The following is a 17,761-nucleotide window of genomic DNA, read 5'->3' on the forward strand; positions in this document are numbered from 1 at the left end:
TTATTTGAAACATCACTGCAGCAAAGAAAGTTCTTTTCAGCTATTTTACGCCCATTCCACAGTTTTTGAAGCTGGGAGTTCCAATAAGGCTTTGAGCATTTTTTTACCTGCTGAGATTTATTATGGTTTACATTTTGGGGTTGACAACTATCCATTTCCAAAGTCAGAATATCACAGAACTCATTGTACCATCTATCCACATTATTTTGAGTTCCTTCAAGGGTTTCAAGTTGTCTAATTAATTCAGATAGTACAAAATGACACCTATTAGATGACAAAAAACTTGCAGGGAATTGCCTTTTTCTCCTTTTGGGAATAGGAACTAATGAATTTTCATCTGCAATTTGAACTCCATTTTTAAAAGTTAACAGCAACAGGGAATGGTCAGGTAAATGATATCTCTCTCCTATCAAATTAGCACAAGTTGCAGCGTTTTGATCTAAAAGATTCATTGCTGTTATCACTTTAAATGAAAGACAAGAGTCAAGGCAACAATGGGGAGTCACTACATAGTCAACCACAGCTTTTCCTCTAACTGAAATGGACATGAAGTTATCATCATCTATGTTTAATCTGCCATTCAAAATGCAGCATTTAGAATCCTTGAGGAATATTCTATAAACATGTGAAGCATCTCGAGTTGCCAGAGGTGAGAATAGTGCTCATTAAAACTACAAAGACTGGTTCCATTTGGTTCTGTATGGTGTGCAATCATTTGCATTTCTGGAGACAAAAGATAGGGAAGGTACAAAAAATAACTGAACTGTACCCTTGCACTTATTAGCACCTTTCTGTTGGAGTACCAAGCAAACCAATATAACCCCTAAAGCTGGCAGCTGAGAGGAAGATCAGCAGAGGAGGTCAGAACTTTCTTCCAAGCAGGGAGGGCCAACTGAACCTGGGGGCGTGCTAACTCCCCACATGAGGTCATGAGGGGAAAGTCTGAGAACGGGTTGTTCTAGCACACATTTTCAGAAAGGTGGAGAAAGAAAGTGGGGAAGGAATGGATCTTTCTGGTACTTGAGGGGATTGTGGACAGGCCAGGGGCACATATTTTTGTTAGAAAAATGTGAAAAGGGGATTTTTGCATATGTCCCCTTTAAAGCACAACATGTTTTTCTTCTCCTTAGATTTTCTGAATTTAATGATCTTCTGGGGGCTGGATGGGAAGCTTCTGGAAGCTACCAAGGAACAAACTCCATATAGAACAACATAATGCGAAACATAGCGACTATAGACATGTCAGTACACGACTTTTTGTCTTTTTTTGAATAGAAAACAACTAAATGGTGTTCTTTGTTTATCTTTAAACGAAGAACCGTCGTCAAGTTCTGATAAAACTGGAGCTTTAGCAGCGTCCACACTAATGTCTTCAGCCATAATTGCACCGGCCTCTTGTTGCTGCTTGCTTACGTCACGACTCCACCACACCCGAAAGTACTGCCTCTCATCGCTGATTGGTCCTGTCACTTTCTAACCGGGCCCAAACGGTTCAGACGGGAGCTTTGCAAGATAGATTCACCAGTGAGAAACACAAAAACTGGCGGATCCATCTGCTTTGCAAGGTTAGCACGAACTCAGACTAAAACCATCAAGCGTTGCGGTTACACCACACTGGTTATTGCCACAGTGAGTCAACTCAAGATTTTTCAATGAGTGTGAACATAGAATGAGCGGAGTTTGCAGCATGTGACAACTCACAAACATGATAACGTCTTTTTTATTAAATGCAGCACCGCATTTTGCAAACTAAGCAAACTACAATATCAGACCAATATGAGGAAGTAAAGACAGAAATGAGCTAACACTCCTCCAGAAATCCACAAAACCTCCTACTTTTTAAACCATTTATACAAAATATTTAATGCGTTGTAGCCTTATTTTAATTCTTGAGCTGATGACACTTTCATAGACCCTTTTAGTATTGCATTTATTCTTTTTAAGCACGATTTGTTTCTGGTTTTAGCACATGGGTTCTACTGGTCTACCTTATGTTACACAGACAAGCTTGAACTGTATAAATGCACAAATGAACTATTAATCTCACTGCTCCATCACAGGACTATGAGTAAACTGGACTTTCATCACATCTGTGTACCAAACGAAACTGATATCATACTCAGTGGAATTTTGTGGTGTTCAACTTTAGTAAACACACAAACATGGAAGTACAGCTCTAAGGGGAAATCACACATTAAGTTGGCATGGAACAACACAGGGAGTGTGTGAGGTTACTACGTTAACAAAAACAGAACCTCATAGATCCTTCAATGTCAGCAGGAACTTTACAAACTCCTCTGCTCTCTTTGCTGTGATATAAATCCCTCAGAGTTATTCATGAGCGAATCAACAATGTGAAACTCACCATCAGACTGCTGTTGAGAACGTCAAAGTCACTGTAACGCCGGATCACCTGCAAACAATGCACAATACGTTTGGATTAATTATCTTTCATATGCATGTGTGTATGTACGCTCATGTGTGTGACTGTGAGAATTAAAGAGAATAGATGAATATCTGTTTCATTATTTAATCCTGATGTTTTTGTGTGAGCAGAAGGTTGGAAGAGTTTATTGATTTGGCAGGGATGGAACGAGCTGCAGTGACATTTATGCATCTTGATCACAGCCCAGAGGGATTGTGGGATACAGCTGGGTTAAGTTCCTTAACTATGTGAATCTGAGGTTACATCTATTCATATCATTGTTTTTATAATAAGCCACACAAAGATGATTCTCAAGCATCCTCTATGTATTCACTGATTCCCCCTTCTAATGTTCTATTCTGCTGTTTTAGGTTCAAGTGTGTGTTTTTTTAGACTTTTACATACATTTGTTAAACATGCAATTCATATTTACAACTTATGTCATGTCAGCTTATTATGATATTAAAAATGGTTTAAAAAAGAGCTATAAAGACCAGGATTTTTTGATTTCTAGACTTGTCTTTTTTACTGTTTTATGTAAAAATGTTTTTTCATTTGTCTTTTTTATTACATGATTGTTAGTTTTTGCTGCACTAGATGCATGTCACCTTGATCTGCATAACAATATACAAGGGCAGTTATTTAAAAAACTTGTTTAGCTGAAAACCCAGTTTAAAAAATAACCTGTCAGGGCACGCATGGCCTAGTGGTTTAAAGGTGCATCCCATGTACGTGGGTGGCCCGGGTTCAAGTCCGGCCTGTGGCACCATTTCCTGCATGTCTCCCCAACTCTCACCTCTGTTTTCAACTCTATCCACTGTCCTCCTCTATCAATAAAGGCATAAAAAGCCCAAAAAATATATCTAAAAAGAAAATCAAACAAAATAACCTGTAAAATGTTCTTACTGGTTTAATGTTCAGAACATTTTAAATGTGTTATCATGCATGTAAGCAAATGTATTGCTAAGTCTTACAGAGCATATGTGCTCTCCCAGGTGAGCTCTAGCCTGACACCTGAGGTCATGATTGGTGCATTTACCTGCCAGCTGTTCTCTGAAGACACGCCCCTTTGGACTCGGATTATGTACTCCTAAGAGAGGGAAAAAGAAACTTTATTTTATGTTTTCTAAGAGAAATAAAATGCATCAAAATAAGAGATTGAAATGGCTGAGATAAAAGAGTAACATTGGGGAATATATTCTTAACAGTCTGAGTGAGAAACATACTTTCATGTTTGTGAAACGAATCAGATGTGTTCAGTTTCTGTTTCATTTTCTAAGAAGAGGTTCAAATCAGTCACTGCTATCTCTGAGCATGATAGAGTTTTAATGGCAATATTTAGAGTTAAGAGTTTGAAAAACTGGTCAATAATAATGTAGAAAATAAGAAGTGTGATGTAAACAGGGAACTTTCCATTTCTAATCCTCTCTCAGCCTAAATCCTGCAGACGGACTCTGGTTTCTTCTCTAATCTGCTGCTGCCACTGAGAAGTTTCACAAACAGCCCAGACTGCATGGACACAGCTCAGCTCCAAACATCACGTCCTGTCTCGCTGAGAAAATCTCTCAGAAAGGATTTGGTGGACCCATTTTTCCCACAAATGTTATTGGAAAGTAGGGATGCTTGAAAACGACTGAAATACCATTAAAAAAGAGCAATAAGAGAAAACAAACAAGTGAAACCTTTAAAAGAAAACTAAAGATAGAGCTTTTTTTTATCTGGCTTAAAATCTGGAATAATTTTACATCTTTACATGTGTTTTATTTTAACTAATTTTTAACTATTTTACTGCTTTTATTATCCTTTTTCCCCTGTCCATCTGTTCCTTGTGAAGCACTTTGGGCTGCCTTTTTTGTGTATAAATAAATAAAGCTTAGTAGGGTTCACTGTCTGGTAAAGCATGCTAGTCTAATGTAAAGCATGTCTAATAGGTGTGTTGTTAAGAATAATCTCACTTTCATTCATCCTATTTAATCTCTCTCCATTCACACTGAGTCTGGCAGTTTGTCCTGACCTTCAGCATGAAACGGTTTCACGTGTGACAGATAAAAATAGAATTATTAAACAATAGTAACCCCGTATAATGCTGGATCAGTGTTCCTGCTGGTGCTGACCTTATTAAACAGACTATGAACGACTGAGAGCCTAGTTTTCTTTGTGTTATAATAATTGAGTGTTTCAGCAACAGCAGGCTGTTTTTAGAGCCTCCATCGTCGCTTTGCTCATATTACTGAACACATAAATGATCCAACAAAAGCCACACTGAGGTATAAAGAGTAGGATCAGTGTTCTCACTTAATACTCTTGTTTGTTCTGGTCCTGTACTTACAGTTAGATTGAAAAAATAAATTATTCACATCAAATTAACTAATGACTAGGGCTGGCAATGTGTAACTTTTATATGTTTATACACCCTGTGTTTCTAAGTCAGTGGTTTTCAACCTTGGGGTCGGGACCCCCGTTGGAGTGCAAACGCTGAGAGGGCGTCTCCACATGACTTAACAAAACTAAGAACATTTTTTAAATACACTGTTGCCACTTTACACCAATTTTGCCTAATTGTAACCCACTTTCATCACTTTTCCCCACCAATTCTAACACAGTTTTGCAGCTTAAAACCCATTTTTTGTCCATTTTAAACCCTTTCCACCACTTTTTTCGGCATATTTTTGACACTTCTGAACCAAATCTTGCAACTCTCTGCCTATTGTTGGCTCTGTTGAAACATTATTGCCACTATTAACCCATTTTACCACTTTTTAAGCCATACTTCACTACTTGAAAAGCCCATTTTTGCCAGTTTTCACTATTTCTGCCTCAGTTAACCCTTTGTTTCTAGTTAATATCAGTTTTTATCCCATTTAACCAAATTTCCACCTATTTTTGCCATTTCAGCCAATTTTAAATCCCCCTTTACCTGTTATATGACCATTTTAGCCACCCATTTTTATTTTTGCTACTTTTATCTAACTTTTGTCATCTGTAACCCATTTCTGCTACTTTACACAAGTTTTGCTGATTTGAACCAATTTTTATCATTTTTCTCCCCACCAGTTTAAACAAATTTTTGCCAGTTAGCTAACACCTATTTTGCCCATAACCCCTTTTCTTCCTGTTTTTGCCTCTTCTAAACCAAATTCCTTCCACTTAAGCCTAATGTTGCCACTGTTGACCCATTATTGGCATTTTTAACCCCATTTTAACCACATTTCACTATCTAATATGCCCATTTTTGCCAGTTTACCCAATTTCTGCCAATATCTGCCTTTTGTATTTCTCAGTTAACATTTCTTTTGCTAGTTTATAACAATTTTTCATCCCATTTCACCAAATTTCCACCAATCTTTTTCCCATTTGAAGCATTTTCAGCCACTTTTTAAATCCCTTGTACTGCTACTTATGCCCATTGTTGCCTTTTTCCTTTTTTTCAGTTTAAATCTAATTTTTGCCACTTCTAACCCATTTTTGCTACATTTAAAATCCAATTTCACCACCTTTTCCACTATTTTTTGCCAATATTAACCCATTGTAGCTATTTTTAATGTATTTTAATTCTGTTTTCAACAAAAGGATTTACATTTTTAAGAGGGTTACTTACTACACAAATAAACTCAAATTTATTTCTCTGATAAGAGTGGTTATTATTCATGTTAAATACAAAATACCCCTGCTTAACTTTACAATGGACCATGATTTTGCTGGCCCCTAGTTTGGCTGGGCCCCAGAAAGCTCTCCCACTTTTCCCCCCTAATGGGTGGCTTTATCTGCACATGACTGTTTTTGATTTTGCATGGCTGTGTTCAACCACCGTCAGGTACAGTGGAGGTCCCCGGTCTCTGGCATCTTTATTTTGGGGGTCGCGGGCTGAAAAGGTTGAGAACCCCTGTGCTAAGCGATATAATCTCTTTTATTTTGATAATCAACAGTATCAAAAAGGCCAATCTATCATTTACTCTTTATTTGTATAACACCTATTCAAAACTAGCATTATTTCACATTTTAGGCAAAACCTGCAAAAGGCCATACTGCAATTCAAAAATAAAAATAAAAATAAAAATCGATTGACTGTGTCAGCACTACTTCTCATTTTCTGAAACAATACTCTCAGTTATTCTTACAATCAAAAAATTGATTTAAAAATTTAGATCTCTGGTCAAATTTTCACAGAAAGCTGCAGTGCAAAAAAACAAAACAAAACAAAACAAACAAAAAAAAAACAACTGAAACAAAGCTTGCAAACATTCTTTCATGATTTAAACAGTTTGAAGGAGTTTTCTTTGCAGTGATGGCGAAAGTCTAAACTGGGGCTTCTATTATTTCTGTGGTATTAAAACAGTTATTATGGCTCTCCTTTTTATTACCTGGATCCTATTATATTCTAAGATTCTGGTAACATGATATGCTGATTCATTTCACCGTGATACAAGGAAACACTAGGAAGGACATCCTCCTTTAAACCCTTTTCCTCTCTGGTTGATAACTGACTTTTAATTGGTGACTGACAGAAAAAAACTGTCCTTGAAAGATGTCAACTTTGTCCTGCTTTAGTAGCCACAGCGTCATAATATAGTGGCCTGTTCTCGATTTTTATAACAAGACCAGAGCTACTTACATGTTGGGAAATACTGCAAACATCTGACCTAGTTCACATCACATAAATCAGCAATAACCTCACTCTATGTGACAGCCTGGCTGCTGTTTGGGCTTGTAATCATTTAACAGTAGCTCTGTAAATACTACCGGTACAGATTCATGTGAATGTTCACGGAGAAACACACCTATATCAATGAAAACACTATTTCCAGCTTTATTAGTCTGCCCTGTCCTGTTATGTTGTACTTGCTTCTGTTTTCCAATCGCAACAACACAAATAATGGTCGGATATGTCTGGCGTTAGCATGCTAAGCTAACTGGCTGGCTCAGCTGATCTCAGCCGGACTGTCAACAACAAACCCACTCCAACATGAGCCCATTATCGGACACAAGCTGTCTGCCCTGTTAAAATTTTCCCTACAGCAGGACGTGATCACTGAAAGCCACATATTAAAAAAACCCTCCTTAGAGTTATTTAAGAACTAGTTAAAAGATTTCATTTAGTCAAAGTCACCCTCTGATTAAGCTAGCACAAATAATGCTGTGCTAATATTAAAAACCTGCCATACCAAACGCCGTTCAAAAATCTGCTTATTTAGAGCCTCTCAAGTTTAAAGCGGATGCTTAAGGTTTGAACAAAGATTTCATAAATAAATGTACCCAAATGTATTACTCCCTCTTTCCGACAAACTTTAGATTCACGAAGTAGCATTTGTTTTATTGAAATCTTCACATTTCTACCCAACTAATACCCTATGGTGATGCCACAAATCAATTCAGGCAAAAGCGGATGTCTGGGACAAATAATGACGACAGGGAGAAAATATAAGGCTGTCTTTGGAGGAAATAAATGTCGAATAAGCCAATGGTTTGTTAGAAACTTAAAACCACTGGTCCTGGGTTTCAGACAGCCTTACAAAACTAGGAATTTAGGAGTGAAATTAAGCGCTGCATTAAATAAAAGGGGTTTCGAGTATGGTAGCTACGCTATGGATTATCGACAATTACCGGTGATTTTAGGGTACGATGTTTGTACCTAGGCCTTTAGACAGTCGATGTAAATGCTCCAGGCAAATCCTTTTAAAATCAGCAGTTTTCTGAATGCAGACGAGCTTCCAGGAAATTGCTTAATCGGTGCCAACGGTTCAGAGCCATTGAGTCACCCGTGGGCATTGATAAAAACCCATAATGTAAGGCACCACGTTTAAAAGATACCGATAAAGATGGTTTAAATTTGTTTTAACAGACTAATTTCTCCGTTAGACGAAGTCTGGGTTCATAAACAGCTTAAAATGACAGAAAACCAGGGAATTAGTGCGTCAACATCTGTCCGATAATGGAACCAGTTACGCAGAAATTGGCTCAAACGCCTCTTTTAAAGCACTAATTTATTGCTGATTAGCAGTGACAAACTCATCCTTCGTTTATTTAGTTATAGACGATTGCGTGCCGGTTAAATGTAGGTGTTGTTACCGCTCAGGTGACCGTTAATTCCAGTCCAAACTCACCGTGTGAGACTGCAGGTTCTGGCTGGCTTCGATCACCGCCGTCAGAGGGACGGTGTCGTCCAGCAGTAGCCTGCCGGGGGCCGGTTTCTCCAGGAAAGACATCCCGGAGGATTCACGGTGAAAGTCTGATCAGGAGGTCAGTCTGTCACTCACCCAACCGCCGGAGAAAAAGCACCTCTACAGAGCGGAGGAGCAACATCAACAGCCCGAGAGGAGCGGAGTAACTGCTAGCTTAGCTCTGCCGTAACCAGGAAGTGCTGCGGCGGTCAGACGTCACCACGCTGCTTTGTCGTGACAATTTGAGGTAGTGCAATTAGAGAAAGTACCGACACTGCCACCTGTTGGTTTGAAAGACACCAAACAAGTCTTTTGAATTTACTGATTTTGTCCACGTAAAAAGACAGCAAAATGGTCGCACAGGAAAATTCTATTCCACAAAACAGAAAGCGTAAGTACGAAAGAGGATTAGGGCCACTGAAAAAAATGAGATGCATTTTTTTTTCTAATTCTGACTTTACACTCAGAATTAGAAAAAATGCATCTCTAATTTTTTTTTTCAGTGGCCCCAATCCTCTTAAATAGAAATACTTCATCCTTCTTTTATTAAAGTTTTTAGTTAGATGAGTATAAGTTGTCCTAATTTTTCCAGGCATAATCCTTCTTTCTTCATTAATTAGGGTGTTAAGAATTGTGATGCCATCATTTTGGATGTCTGTGTGTTTACTATTTAAACTGTCTTCACAATAGTCATGAAGGCGAAACACATAAATTGATTCTTCTTATTCAGTGTTTGTTTATAGTATCAACACAGCATGTACCTTGTGATGGAGAAATGGGATATTGATAACCTAATAAAGACCCATGCTAAAAAAAGAAATACTTCTATGTAACCATCTATCATCATCTACACTGCTTTTCCCATCCAGGGTTGCAGGCACTAGAACCAATTACAGCTGTCATTGGGCAAGAGGTACACCTTGACATTCAAGCAGCCATGCCTGCAATCACATCTACGGGCAATTTAGAACCACCAATTAACCTAAGGAGCAGGTTTTTGAACCGTGAGAGGAAGCTGGAGTACACAGGCCTCAGACTGGCAGGGCTCCGGTTCCTGAACCTTAATTTGAACCGGCTGGCGCATTCAAACCAGGAAAAAAATTGGTTCTGAACCTGAAATTTGGTTCTTAGTTGGAACCAAAAATAGTTGGTTATTTCTTGGGAACTGTGAAATCATTAGTGGGCGTATCACATTCTAGGTTATGAAGATGAGAAGAAAAAAAAAATAAAAAGAAAAGTGGTCTGTGGAGAGACAAAATGTTTGGTTGTGATCTGGGCATTGACAAAATTCCAGCTGAAGCTGGAGAGTGGCACAAGGAAGAGCACGTTATATGCCAAACTTGCAAAAGAGATGGCAAAGGCTGGGTTTTCCTGAACACCAGACCAAATAATTAATAAACTCAAGAAACTGAAGAAGGAATACTGGGACAACATGAAAGACTTAGGCAAAAGTGGAGCAGGCCATGGTAATACATATCATTATATCCTCCCACTTTGGTTCTGCTTAAACTGGTGTGAACACGGGCTGGTTCGCCAGAAAGCACCAAGGTTCTGTGTCTCTACAAGGGAACCAGTGCCAGAACCAGAACCAGAACCGTGTCTGTCTGAAAACAACTATAAAGAACCCACACATGCACAAGGACATTCAAACTCCACAAAAAAGACCAGGTACCTTCTTACTGTGAGGCAACCGTGCTGATTCCTTCACCAGGCACCACTGTCTGGTCCCTGCAAAGTTATTTCTTTTTCCTCTTTGATAGGCTAGATGTAAGCTATTGTTTTCTTGAAGTTACCCAAATATATGACCAATTATTTTTGTCTTGAAAAATACCAGTGTAATGCTGATATCCAGTCCTTTCAAAACTTAAATATTATCATGGTTGACTTTAATATGAGCACATTAAATCAGTAGTTGGTAAACATTTTTTGCCCAAGGTACACCTAAGACCAAGACAAAACCTCAAGGTACATATTTAAGTCCATGCAAAACAACCTCTTTAAGTATTCCATGTTTTTCTGGCATCTACAACAATCATAAGTAATTACGACTCTGAGCCAGTGATAGCCAGGGCTGTTTATCCATATACTGTATAATCGCTTTGGAATAGTGTAAAATCTGTGAATCAGGGCAGTATGTGCTTAGGAATTGATGCATAACTATTCAAAATGTTTGAAAGTACCAATTCGTGCAAGACTAAGTTGAAAGTTGCGAATAAAAAAGATCCAGAGGAAATCTAAGTCTGTAACCTACTGACATACAAAAACCTGAGAAAGAATTGAAAAAATACTAAATGTTGACGACCACACATGAATGGATTTGAATACTCCAAAGATAAGCAGATTTTTTGTGTTGTTATTACACATAAAACATCACACATTAAAGAAAATACAGAGTAAATCTTTAGATAACCAATAAAACATAAAGTTACACATCCTCCTCGTAACCTAAGTGTCCTCTCATACTTCCTTTAGTAGTGAGAGTTCAAGTACTTGATCAATTAACAAAACAAAGGATCAAATAGCAAGTCCACTGTGCAGAAAAATATTGCATCCAGAATATATTGTGTGGCTGCTTGCTTTGTCCTCTCCTCCTCTTCTTCTTTTTCCCCTCAGCCCTTCTGCTGCTGATCCTCCGGCATCATCACCATCACCTCCCCCTCCATCACCACCTTGTCTTTCACAGAGCACGTCACAGCAATGAAAGCAAACGACATTTTGATCTTGCGGACCTCGGCCTCGGCTAGCACCTCTTCTCCGATGTAGAGCGGTGCTGGGAAGCGGATCTCCTGGTACAGGAACACGCAGCCGCGGCCAGGCATCTTGGTGCCGAGCACGGCAGAGATGAGCCCATTGATGAGGACGCCGTGGACGATGGGTGTCTCAAAGGAGGTGGTGCGGGCATAAATGGGGTCCAGGTGGAGGGGGTTTGTGTCACCCGTCAGCTCGGCAAACAGCTCCACGTCACGGGAGGAGAAGGCTTTGGTGAGGGAGGCTCGCTGGCCGATGTGGAGCAGCCTGCAGGGGCGAGGAGCTGCTGCGATGGAGGACAGACAGAGCCGAGGTTTACTAAAGAGGCTCAACCACCTGAAAGTCATCCTGGAGAAAATGATGATGGCTCCTCTGTCAGACCAGCTGCAGCTCTCGACTGTTTCCTGTCAGTGAGAGAAGGTACGGAGACACCTGAAGATAGGGCAGATAGAAAGTTAGTCAGGAGGAGTTTCATTTTTAGAGTTTTTACACAGTAATCACAGACAAGAACAAATAAAACACTTATATTTACATATTTATATCTAAAAAATATATATCTAAAAAAAAGACAGCCTACGGGTGAACCTACTTTTTAAATCTCCCCCCAAAAAAGTAGAAATATGATGTTTCTCCATAAAGCATTCATATAGATGGCACTAAAGTCAACATATCTAAACAGAATGGGCTCCTTTCAGAGAAGTTTTCATATTTGCTAAGATAAATTCAAGCATTTTAATTGGTTAATTGCAAATGCATATACTACAAAAATTATACATTTCGATTTCTTGGTGTAATTTCTTCCTAATGTTCATCTTTTAAGATAGGTCCATACATCCATACATCCATTTTTTACAACGCTTTGGGGTCGTTGGTGGCTGGAGCCTATCCCAGCTGTCATTGGGCGAGAGGCAGGATACACTCAGACTGATGGTCAACCACAGGGCTGACATTTAGCTGACAATTTAGAGTCACCAGTCAACCTAACCAGCATGTCTTTGGTGGTGTGAGGAAGCTGGAGTACCAGGAGAGAACCCACGCATGCACGGGAAGAACATGCAAACTCTGCACAGAAAAGCAGCCAGGCAGGGACCTTCTTGCTGTGAGGCAACAGTGCTAACCCTGTGCCGCCGTGCAGCCCTAAGTCCATACATGTGCTCAGCTAACAGACACAGCAAGTGATGTACTTTAGCTGGCCTGTCGAGTATGTTACGTAAAGCCCAACTTCTCACTAAGCTTTAACTTTTGAGAACTTCTTATCCCATGGTTTGGAATTGCACCTCACTGGCTTTCATCATTGACTTATGTTAATAATAAAACCTTTCCACACACGGTTCAGCTACTGTTGAGAAACTGGAACAGAGTTGTGTTTTTAGGTAACTTTATCAAACGTACTTCTGATAATAAAGGCAAAAGTGCAGTCATAGAGTCAGAGAGAAGTGAAGCAAGCAGCTGTGTGAAGAATGGCTGTCACATTTACACATCCAAAAGATAGTAAGAATTGAACAATAATACTTGTTTGTCCTGCACAGTCTAAATTCCACAACTACATTGACAAGCACGTATTTGTGCATTTACTTTCTATTTTGCTACAGCTTTTGGGTAAGAGTGACTAAAGATGTGATTTTTGAAAAATAAAAAGCTTTGGTACTTTGATAATTTAAGTAATCAACTTGCATCCTTTAAAACATGTGATATCTGTCAATAAGTATAAATGTATCGTGAATTTGACGACCTAAATGTGAAGTAAGAATTGTTGATGGGTCTGACTCAACACTAAACGGAAAAGAAAAAATGACAGCAAATACTACAAACTGTGTACATTTTAAAGATTTTTGAATATATTAAATAAAGGTTTCTTAAAACAGTGCTTCCTTGATTATAAAGAAATGAGCTTTAGGTGCTCTTTGTCATAGAATTAAGCAAGGAAAACACCAAGGTGCTCACTTTAACTGGTATGTCTTTATTTTCATGGCATGGTCGAGGAGACCTTAAAACACACTTTGACACATTTCAGCTTCAAGAGTCCAAGTGTGTTTTTAAGGTCCAGTTGGTGATGTAATGAAAATTAAAGCATTTCAACCTTTATAGTATGTTCCTAGGAAATTTTTTTTCTTTATAAGTCAGTGAAATAAAGGCTTTTTAATGCTGCTCACCTGTAGGACTCTGAAGGCACACGCCTTGTTCTGATAGAAGCCCAGCAGAGTCAAGGTGCTCCAAAGCTTCACCAATCCCCTAAAAATACACACAAATACACGAGCACACAAACATTTAAAAACCATAACAAGTCTTTAAGCATTAAAAGACTATTTCTCTACTGCTGCTGTGGTTCTCACCTGCTGGTAACACGAAGAAAAGCTGTGAGAGTGTCCTCATCATACTTCAACAAGTCAAAGGACAGTGCTGCTCCCACCTGAAACACATAAAGGCATAACAGGAGAAAAAATAAGCTGACAGACACATTTTAAGTAAGGTTATAGACTTCATTCAAGAAGAAGAAGTACCCTATACATTCACAAAATAAATGAATATTAACACTATTAAGCTATGATATGTTTGAATCTTGATCAACTGTTCTGTTAATAAAAGTTAGAAATAAATTAAAATGTCCTCTTTTTTGTCTATACTGCCAAGAAACATCACGCAATCTGTTCTTTTGTCTAACCAGCAGTTCAAAACCCCAAATATGTCAGTGTACAATCAAAGTAATTCCTCACAGCCAGGCCTACCCACAGATACAGCTGGACCCCTGAGAGAAACAGGGCACTAGAAATAAGTGCTTTTATGTTTATGTTTTAATAAGGTATGGTGTTAAGGTTTGAAATAAAAATTGATGGTAGAGAACAAAGGAGGGGGTTGACTGGCTGCTCAGTGTGACTGTGGTGCTTCAGTAATACACCAAAGTTGGGTGCTCTTGGAGAACAGGGGAGAAAGAAATGTCCAAAAAAAAGGGGAGAAATCCAGGCCCTCCAAACACAAAAACAGTAAAGGAAACCCTTTAAAAGGACTATTGTAATGGCCAAATCACAAACAAACAACAATATTTGTTAGCCCTGATAAAGACCGATATGGTTGAAACGTGGGCTTTTTTGAAATGATGTGGCCATTAGAGAGCAGGGGTGTCAAACTCAATCACAAAAGGGGCCGGATTCTGAATTAAAGTCTAACCCGAGGGCCTAACCAGGTCCACATTTAACCAAACTGTTAACCTCATTTTCACTGGTAATAAATTATGGGGGAAAAAAATACCAGCCCTGATGATGAAGGATTTTGATATTTAAAAAGTCTAAATGATTAGTTAAAAAAATCAAACTTATTAGTTGAAAAGGTCAAAGCACAAATTTTTTAGTTAAAATAATGCTTCAAAAATTCAAATATATAAAAAAGAAAGTCACAATCATGTTTTTAAGGCAAAAATATTACTTAAAATTTAAAATGGTGCGCCTAAAAGGTCAAGATTTGAGAAAAAGGTGAAATAACAAATTTAAAAGGCCAAAAAATTAAAAATTATAAATTGAAAAGGTCAAAATATGAAGAAAAAAAAATCAAAATTATAAATGTAAAAGGTCAAAATATGTAATTAAAGTCCAAATACTAGACTGAAGTCATAATTGTGCGATGCAAAATTGAAAATATGAAATGAAAAAAACACAAATTAATTTATTCCCCACAATTCTTTTTATCTAATTTTTTATCATCTTTATTTTTTCACATTTTTATGCCTTAAGGATATTTGATATAATCAGCAGACCTTATATTTTAGGGCCAATTATAAAAAGAAAAGGATATGATTTTGCAGGCTGGGTGTAGCTGTACCATAGGCCAGATTTAGCCCTCTGGCCTCGAGTTTGACACCGCTGCAATAGAGTTTTTATTTTTAAAGTGTTTCCTTCCTAATTTTTTTTTTTTTACTGTTTTTGTGTTTGGAGTACCTTTTGTTTGTTTTTAAAAATGATGGTGTTTACTAGGGCTGAACGCTTTGGGAAAACAATCTTATTGCAATTTTTTTTACCCAACATTGCTATTGCGATCTAATATGTGGTTATTTCTGAAGTTCCTCATCTCATGTAATTTCCCACAAAAACAAGCAATATTTCATTTTATACTATAACAAACCCAATATTAGACTAAACTCAGGCTAGGCAATTTTGAAAAAAATATCTAATTGTAATGATTTTGACTCATTTTGCGAATTGGATATGAACTGATGTCTTAAATGGAATGATAATTTTAATATAATTCTCACATATAACAAGATAAACATACAAAAATAGATAAAATAGGATTTTTTTGTACACTTTTCTAAAAATATGACATGAGAATGATTGCATGATATGTAATGCGTAACATCTCTGCTGTAAAAAAGTTTTAAACTATTATTTAGACACAGATTTCAGGTTGAAGAAATATTGCACCTTCTGCAATTTGAAAATTGCAGCAGGCCATATTGCAAATTGATGTAATTTGCGATTAAGTGCCCAGCCCTAGTATTTAATTGTATAAATTCAAGATCAATCATGTCAATGCAACCCTCCATGGCGCCTCCATGCAGCTGGGCCCCAGAGATCTTTCCCCTTTGAACCCTCCTATGAGCAACCTTGCTCACAGCAGTGAAAAGGGAATATCTGGTATCTTAAAGCTGAATTATCAAATGATAATATTGATCTCACCTCTCCATAGAGACCCTTCAGGCCTGTGATGATGAACTGTTTTAAGTCAACAGCGCTCAGTTTTGTAGATGCATCCTCCAGCTCTCTAAACACACAGAAACAAGACTTCTTATAAGAGGGCAGATTAAATAGTAGTGGACAGACATTTGTCAATAATATCAATACATCCATGTTAATAATGTTTAAATTTTCAGGCATAAGTAGCCTAGTAAAGACAAGATAAAGGAGCCCATCTCCTAAATAAATACTTGTACTTAAACGTGCCAGAGTGACTCACAAGCAGACTTTCATGTAGTGGTAGGGAGAGGCGTTCTTCAAAACGTCCCTTCTGAAAACTGAAGTTTGGTCCTTTTTGTCTTCGTGGCTCATCCTATTAAAGCATCAGTGACTCAGACCCCAACAGGAGAGCAGAACAAGGCCAGACAGCTTTATACTAGAAAATGAAAATAAAAAAAACAATCAGCTCAGGTGTGACTGGAATCTTAGAACAGAAAACCTTTTAAACGTTTGGTTCTTTGTAAATATTCTGTATTAAATGAAAGGCTTGTCACGATACGTGGATTTTAAATTTTGCTGTGATACTACACTACACTTGTTCTGACACCAGGGCAATAAAATTAGAAATCCTAAGGACCCAATTTTGGGTTATATTTCTATTATAAATAAACGAATAACAGGCAAACTCAGTCACAATGTCTAAAATGCATAAAAAGCTGGTAACACACCAAATGCTCCCAATGTTTGAGTTCAGTTTGACAACATGCATAAGTTTACCTTCACTTTGATAGTATCATTCCTCTTCTAATCATTTGTCGGAATACATGTAGTCGTTTTTACAATTACGTGATCCAGAAAACTACGTAGCCAAAATCTGATAATAATCTGATCCAGTAAACAACGTTTCCCCCCCTGTAAATGTCAAATACAGTGTACATGATAGCACAACCCGAAGCTAAAACAAGCTAACAGGAGGTCAAACAGGAGGTAAATGAAGTGACCTGGTTAATTTCAGCTACAATAGTTTTAATTTCAGCGCTGGCAGCTTACAACTGTGATGTACTGTCGTTCGTTTTTCGTAAAACGTTTTTAAAAAAGTTGATTTCATTATTAGACTCACCTGCTACATTAAAGTTCAGAGTTGAAGGCGTGTAGTGAACCGCACGGCATCCGTGCAAACTTCGAACTAGCCTGTCCGAACACTTGCGCATGCGTCATCACACTCAGCTATTACAAAGATGGTTTCCATAAACGATGGATCACTCTGTCTTTACATCAGAGTCCCATGGACGGAGGTCCACCGAAAAGGTTTCCAGTCATAACGTTCACGATCGTATTTCCAAACATGGGTCGGCATTTGATTACACAATAACTATATAATGATGACTGTACAGCTCAACAATATAAATTCCATTCATAAACGTACGTGTTCAACCATAAATTCACTCAATAACCTGTTAACACTTTTCGTGAAAACTTTAAATTTCAAAGTGCAATTTGTGGTGTTTAACTTAGCTTTTTTTTCTAGATTCATAACAATGAGAGTTCTGTAAACGTTTTTAACTGCCATCGTATATAGTAAAATGTATAATTTATCAGTGCACTGCTTATGTACTTATGTGTTCACTGAAACGACGCATTTAAATGTCTCGAGTTTATGATCATTATTAGGACAACTAAACAATAATAGTAATCAAAATTTCACCCATAATTTAGTGCATCAAGTTAATCTTAACCTACACAGTTATTAATGTACATTTTTGGAA

General features: G+C 37.9%; 2 protein-coding genes across 7 annotated transcripts in view; both read right to left on the minus strand.

The window, feature by feature from the left end:
* pxk (PX domain containing serine/threonine kinase) overlaps nucleotides 1-8,775 on the minus strand; it is a 44,617-nt gene extending 35,842 nt beyond the window's left edge. For all 3 annotated transcript variants that reach the window (XR_005991697.1, XM_041783033.1, XM_041783034.1), the window contains exons 1-3: nucleotides 8,527-8,775; nucleotides 3,465-3,515; nucleotides 2,366-2,413 (exon numbers count right to left, since the gene is read on the minus strand). Coding sequence is in view for 2 of the 3 variants with exons in the window: in XM_041783033.1 (XP_041638967.1) it covers nucleotides 2,366-2,413; nucleotides 3,465-3,515; nucleotides 8,527-8,628 (201 nt within the window). In the remaining variant the exon portion in view is untranslated. The remainder of the gene's footprint in view (nucleotides 1-2,365; nucleotides 2,414-3,464; nucleotides 3,516-8,526) is intronic.
* A 1,870-nt stretch (nucleotides 8,776-10,645) lies between these two features.
* Nucleotides 10,646-17,186, minus strand: rpp14 (ribonuclease P/MRP 14 subunit). Of its 4 annotated transcripts, none has more exons than XM_041777909.1 (6): nucleotides 17,116-17,186; nucleotides 16,276-16,431; nucleotides 15,999-16,083; nucleotides 13,665-13,741; nucleotides 13,485-13,563; nucleotides 11,573-11,763 (listed from the first exon to the last, which is right to left on the minus strand). In XM_041777909.1, exons 2-6 carry the CDS (start codon nucleotides 16,365-16,367, stop codon nucleotides 11,707-11,709), a joined length of 390 nt encoding a protein of 129 aa, XP_041633843.1. In that variant the 5' UTR covers nucleotides 16,368-16,431; nucleotides 17,116-17,186; the 3' UTR covers nucleotides 11,573-11,706. The 4 variants fall into 4 exon arrangements, with proteins under 4 accessions (XP_041633825.1, XP_041633843.1, XP_041633852.1 ...); XM_041777918.1 differs by lacking the exon at nucleotides 17,116-17,186 and adding an exon at nucleotides 16,997-17,103; XM_041777899.1 differs by lacking the exon at nucleotides 17,116-17,186 and adding an exon at nucleotides 16,773-16,974.
* Between the last annotated feature and the right edge of the window lie 575 nt (nucleotides 17,187-17,761).

Source organism: Cheilinus undulatus, linkage group 3 (assembly GCF_018320785.1).
Source record: "Cheilinus undulatus linkage group 3, ASM1832078v1, whole genome shotgun sequence".
NCBI lineage: Eukaryota > Metazoa > Chordata > Actinopteri > Labriformes > Labridae > Cheilinus > Cheilinus undulatus.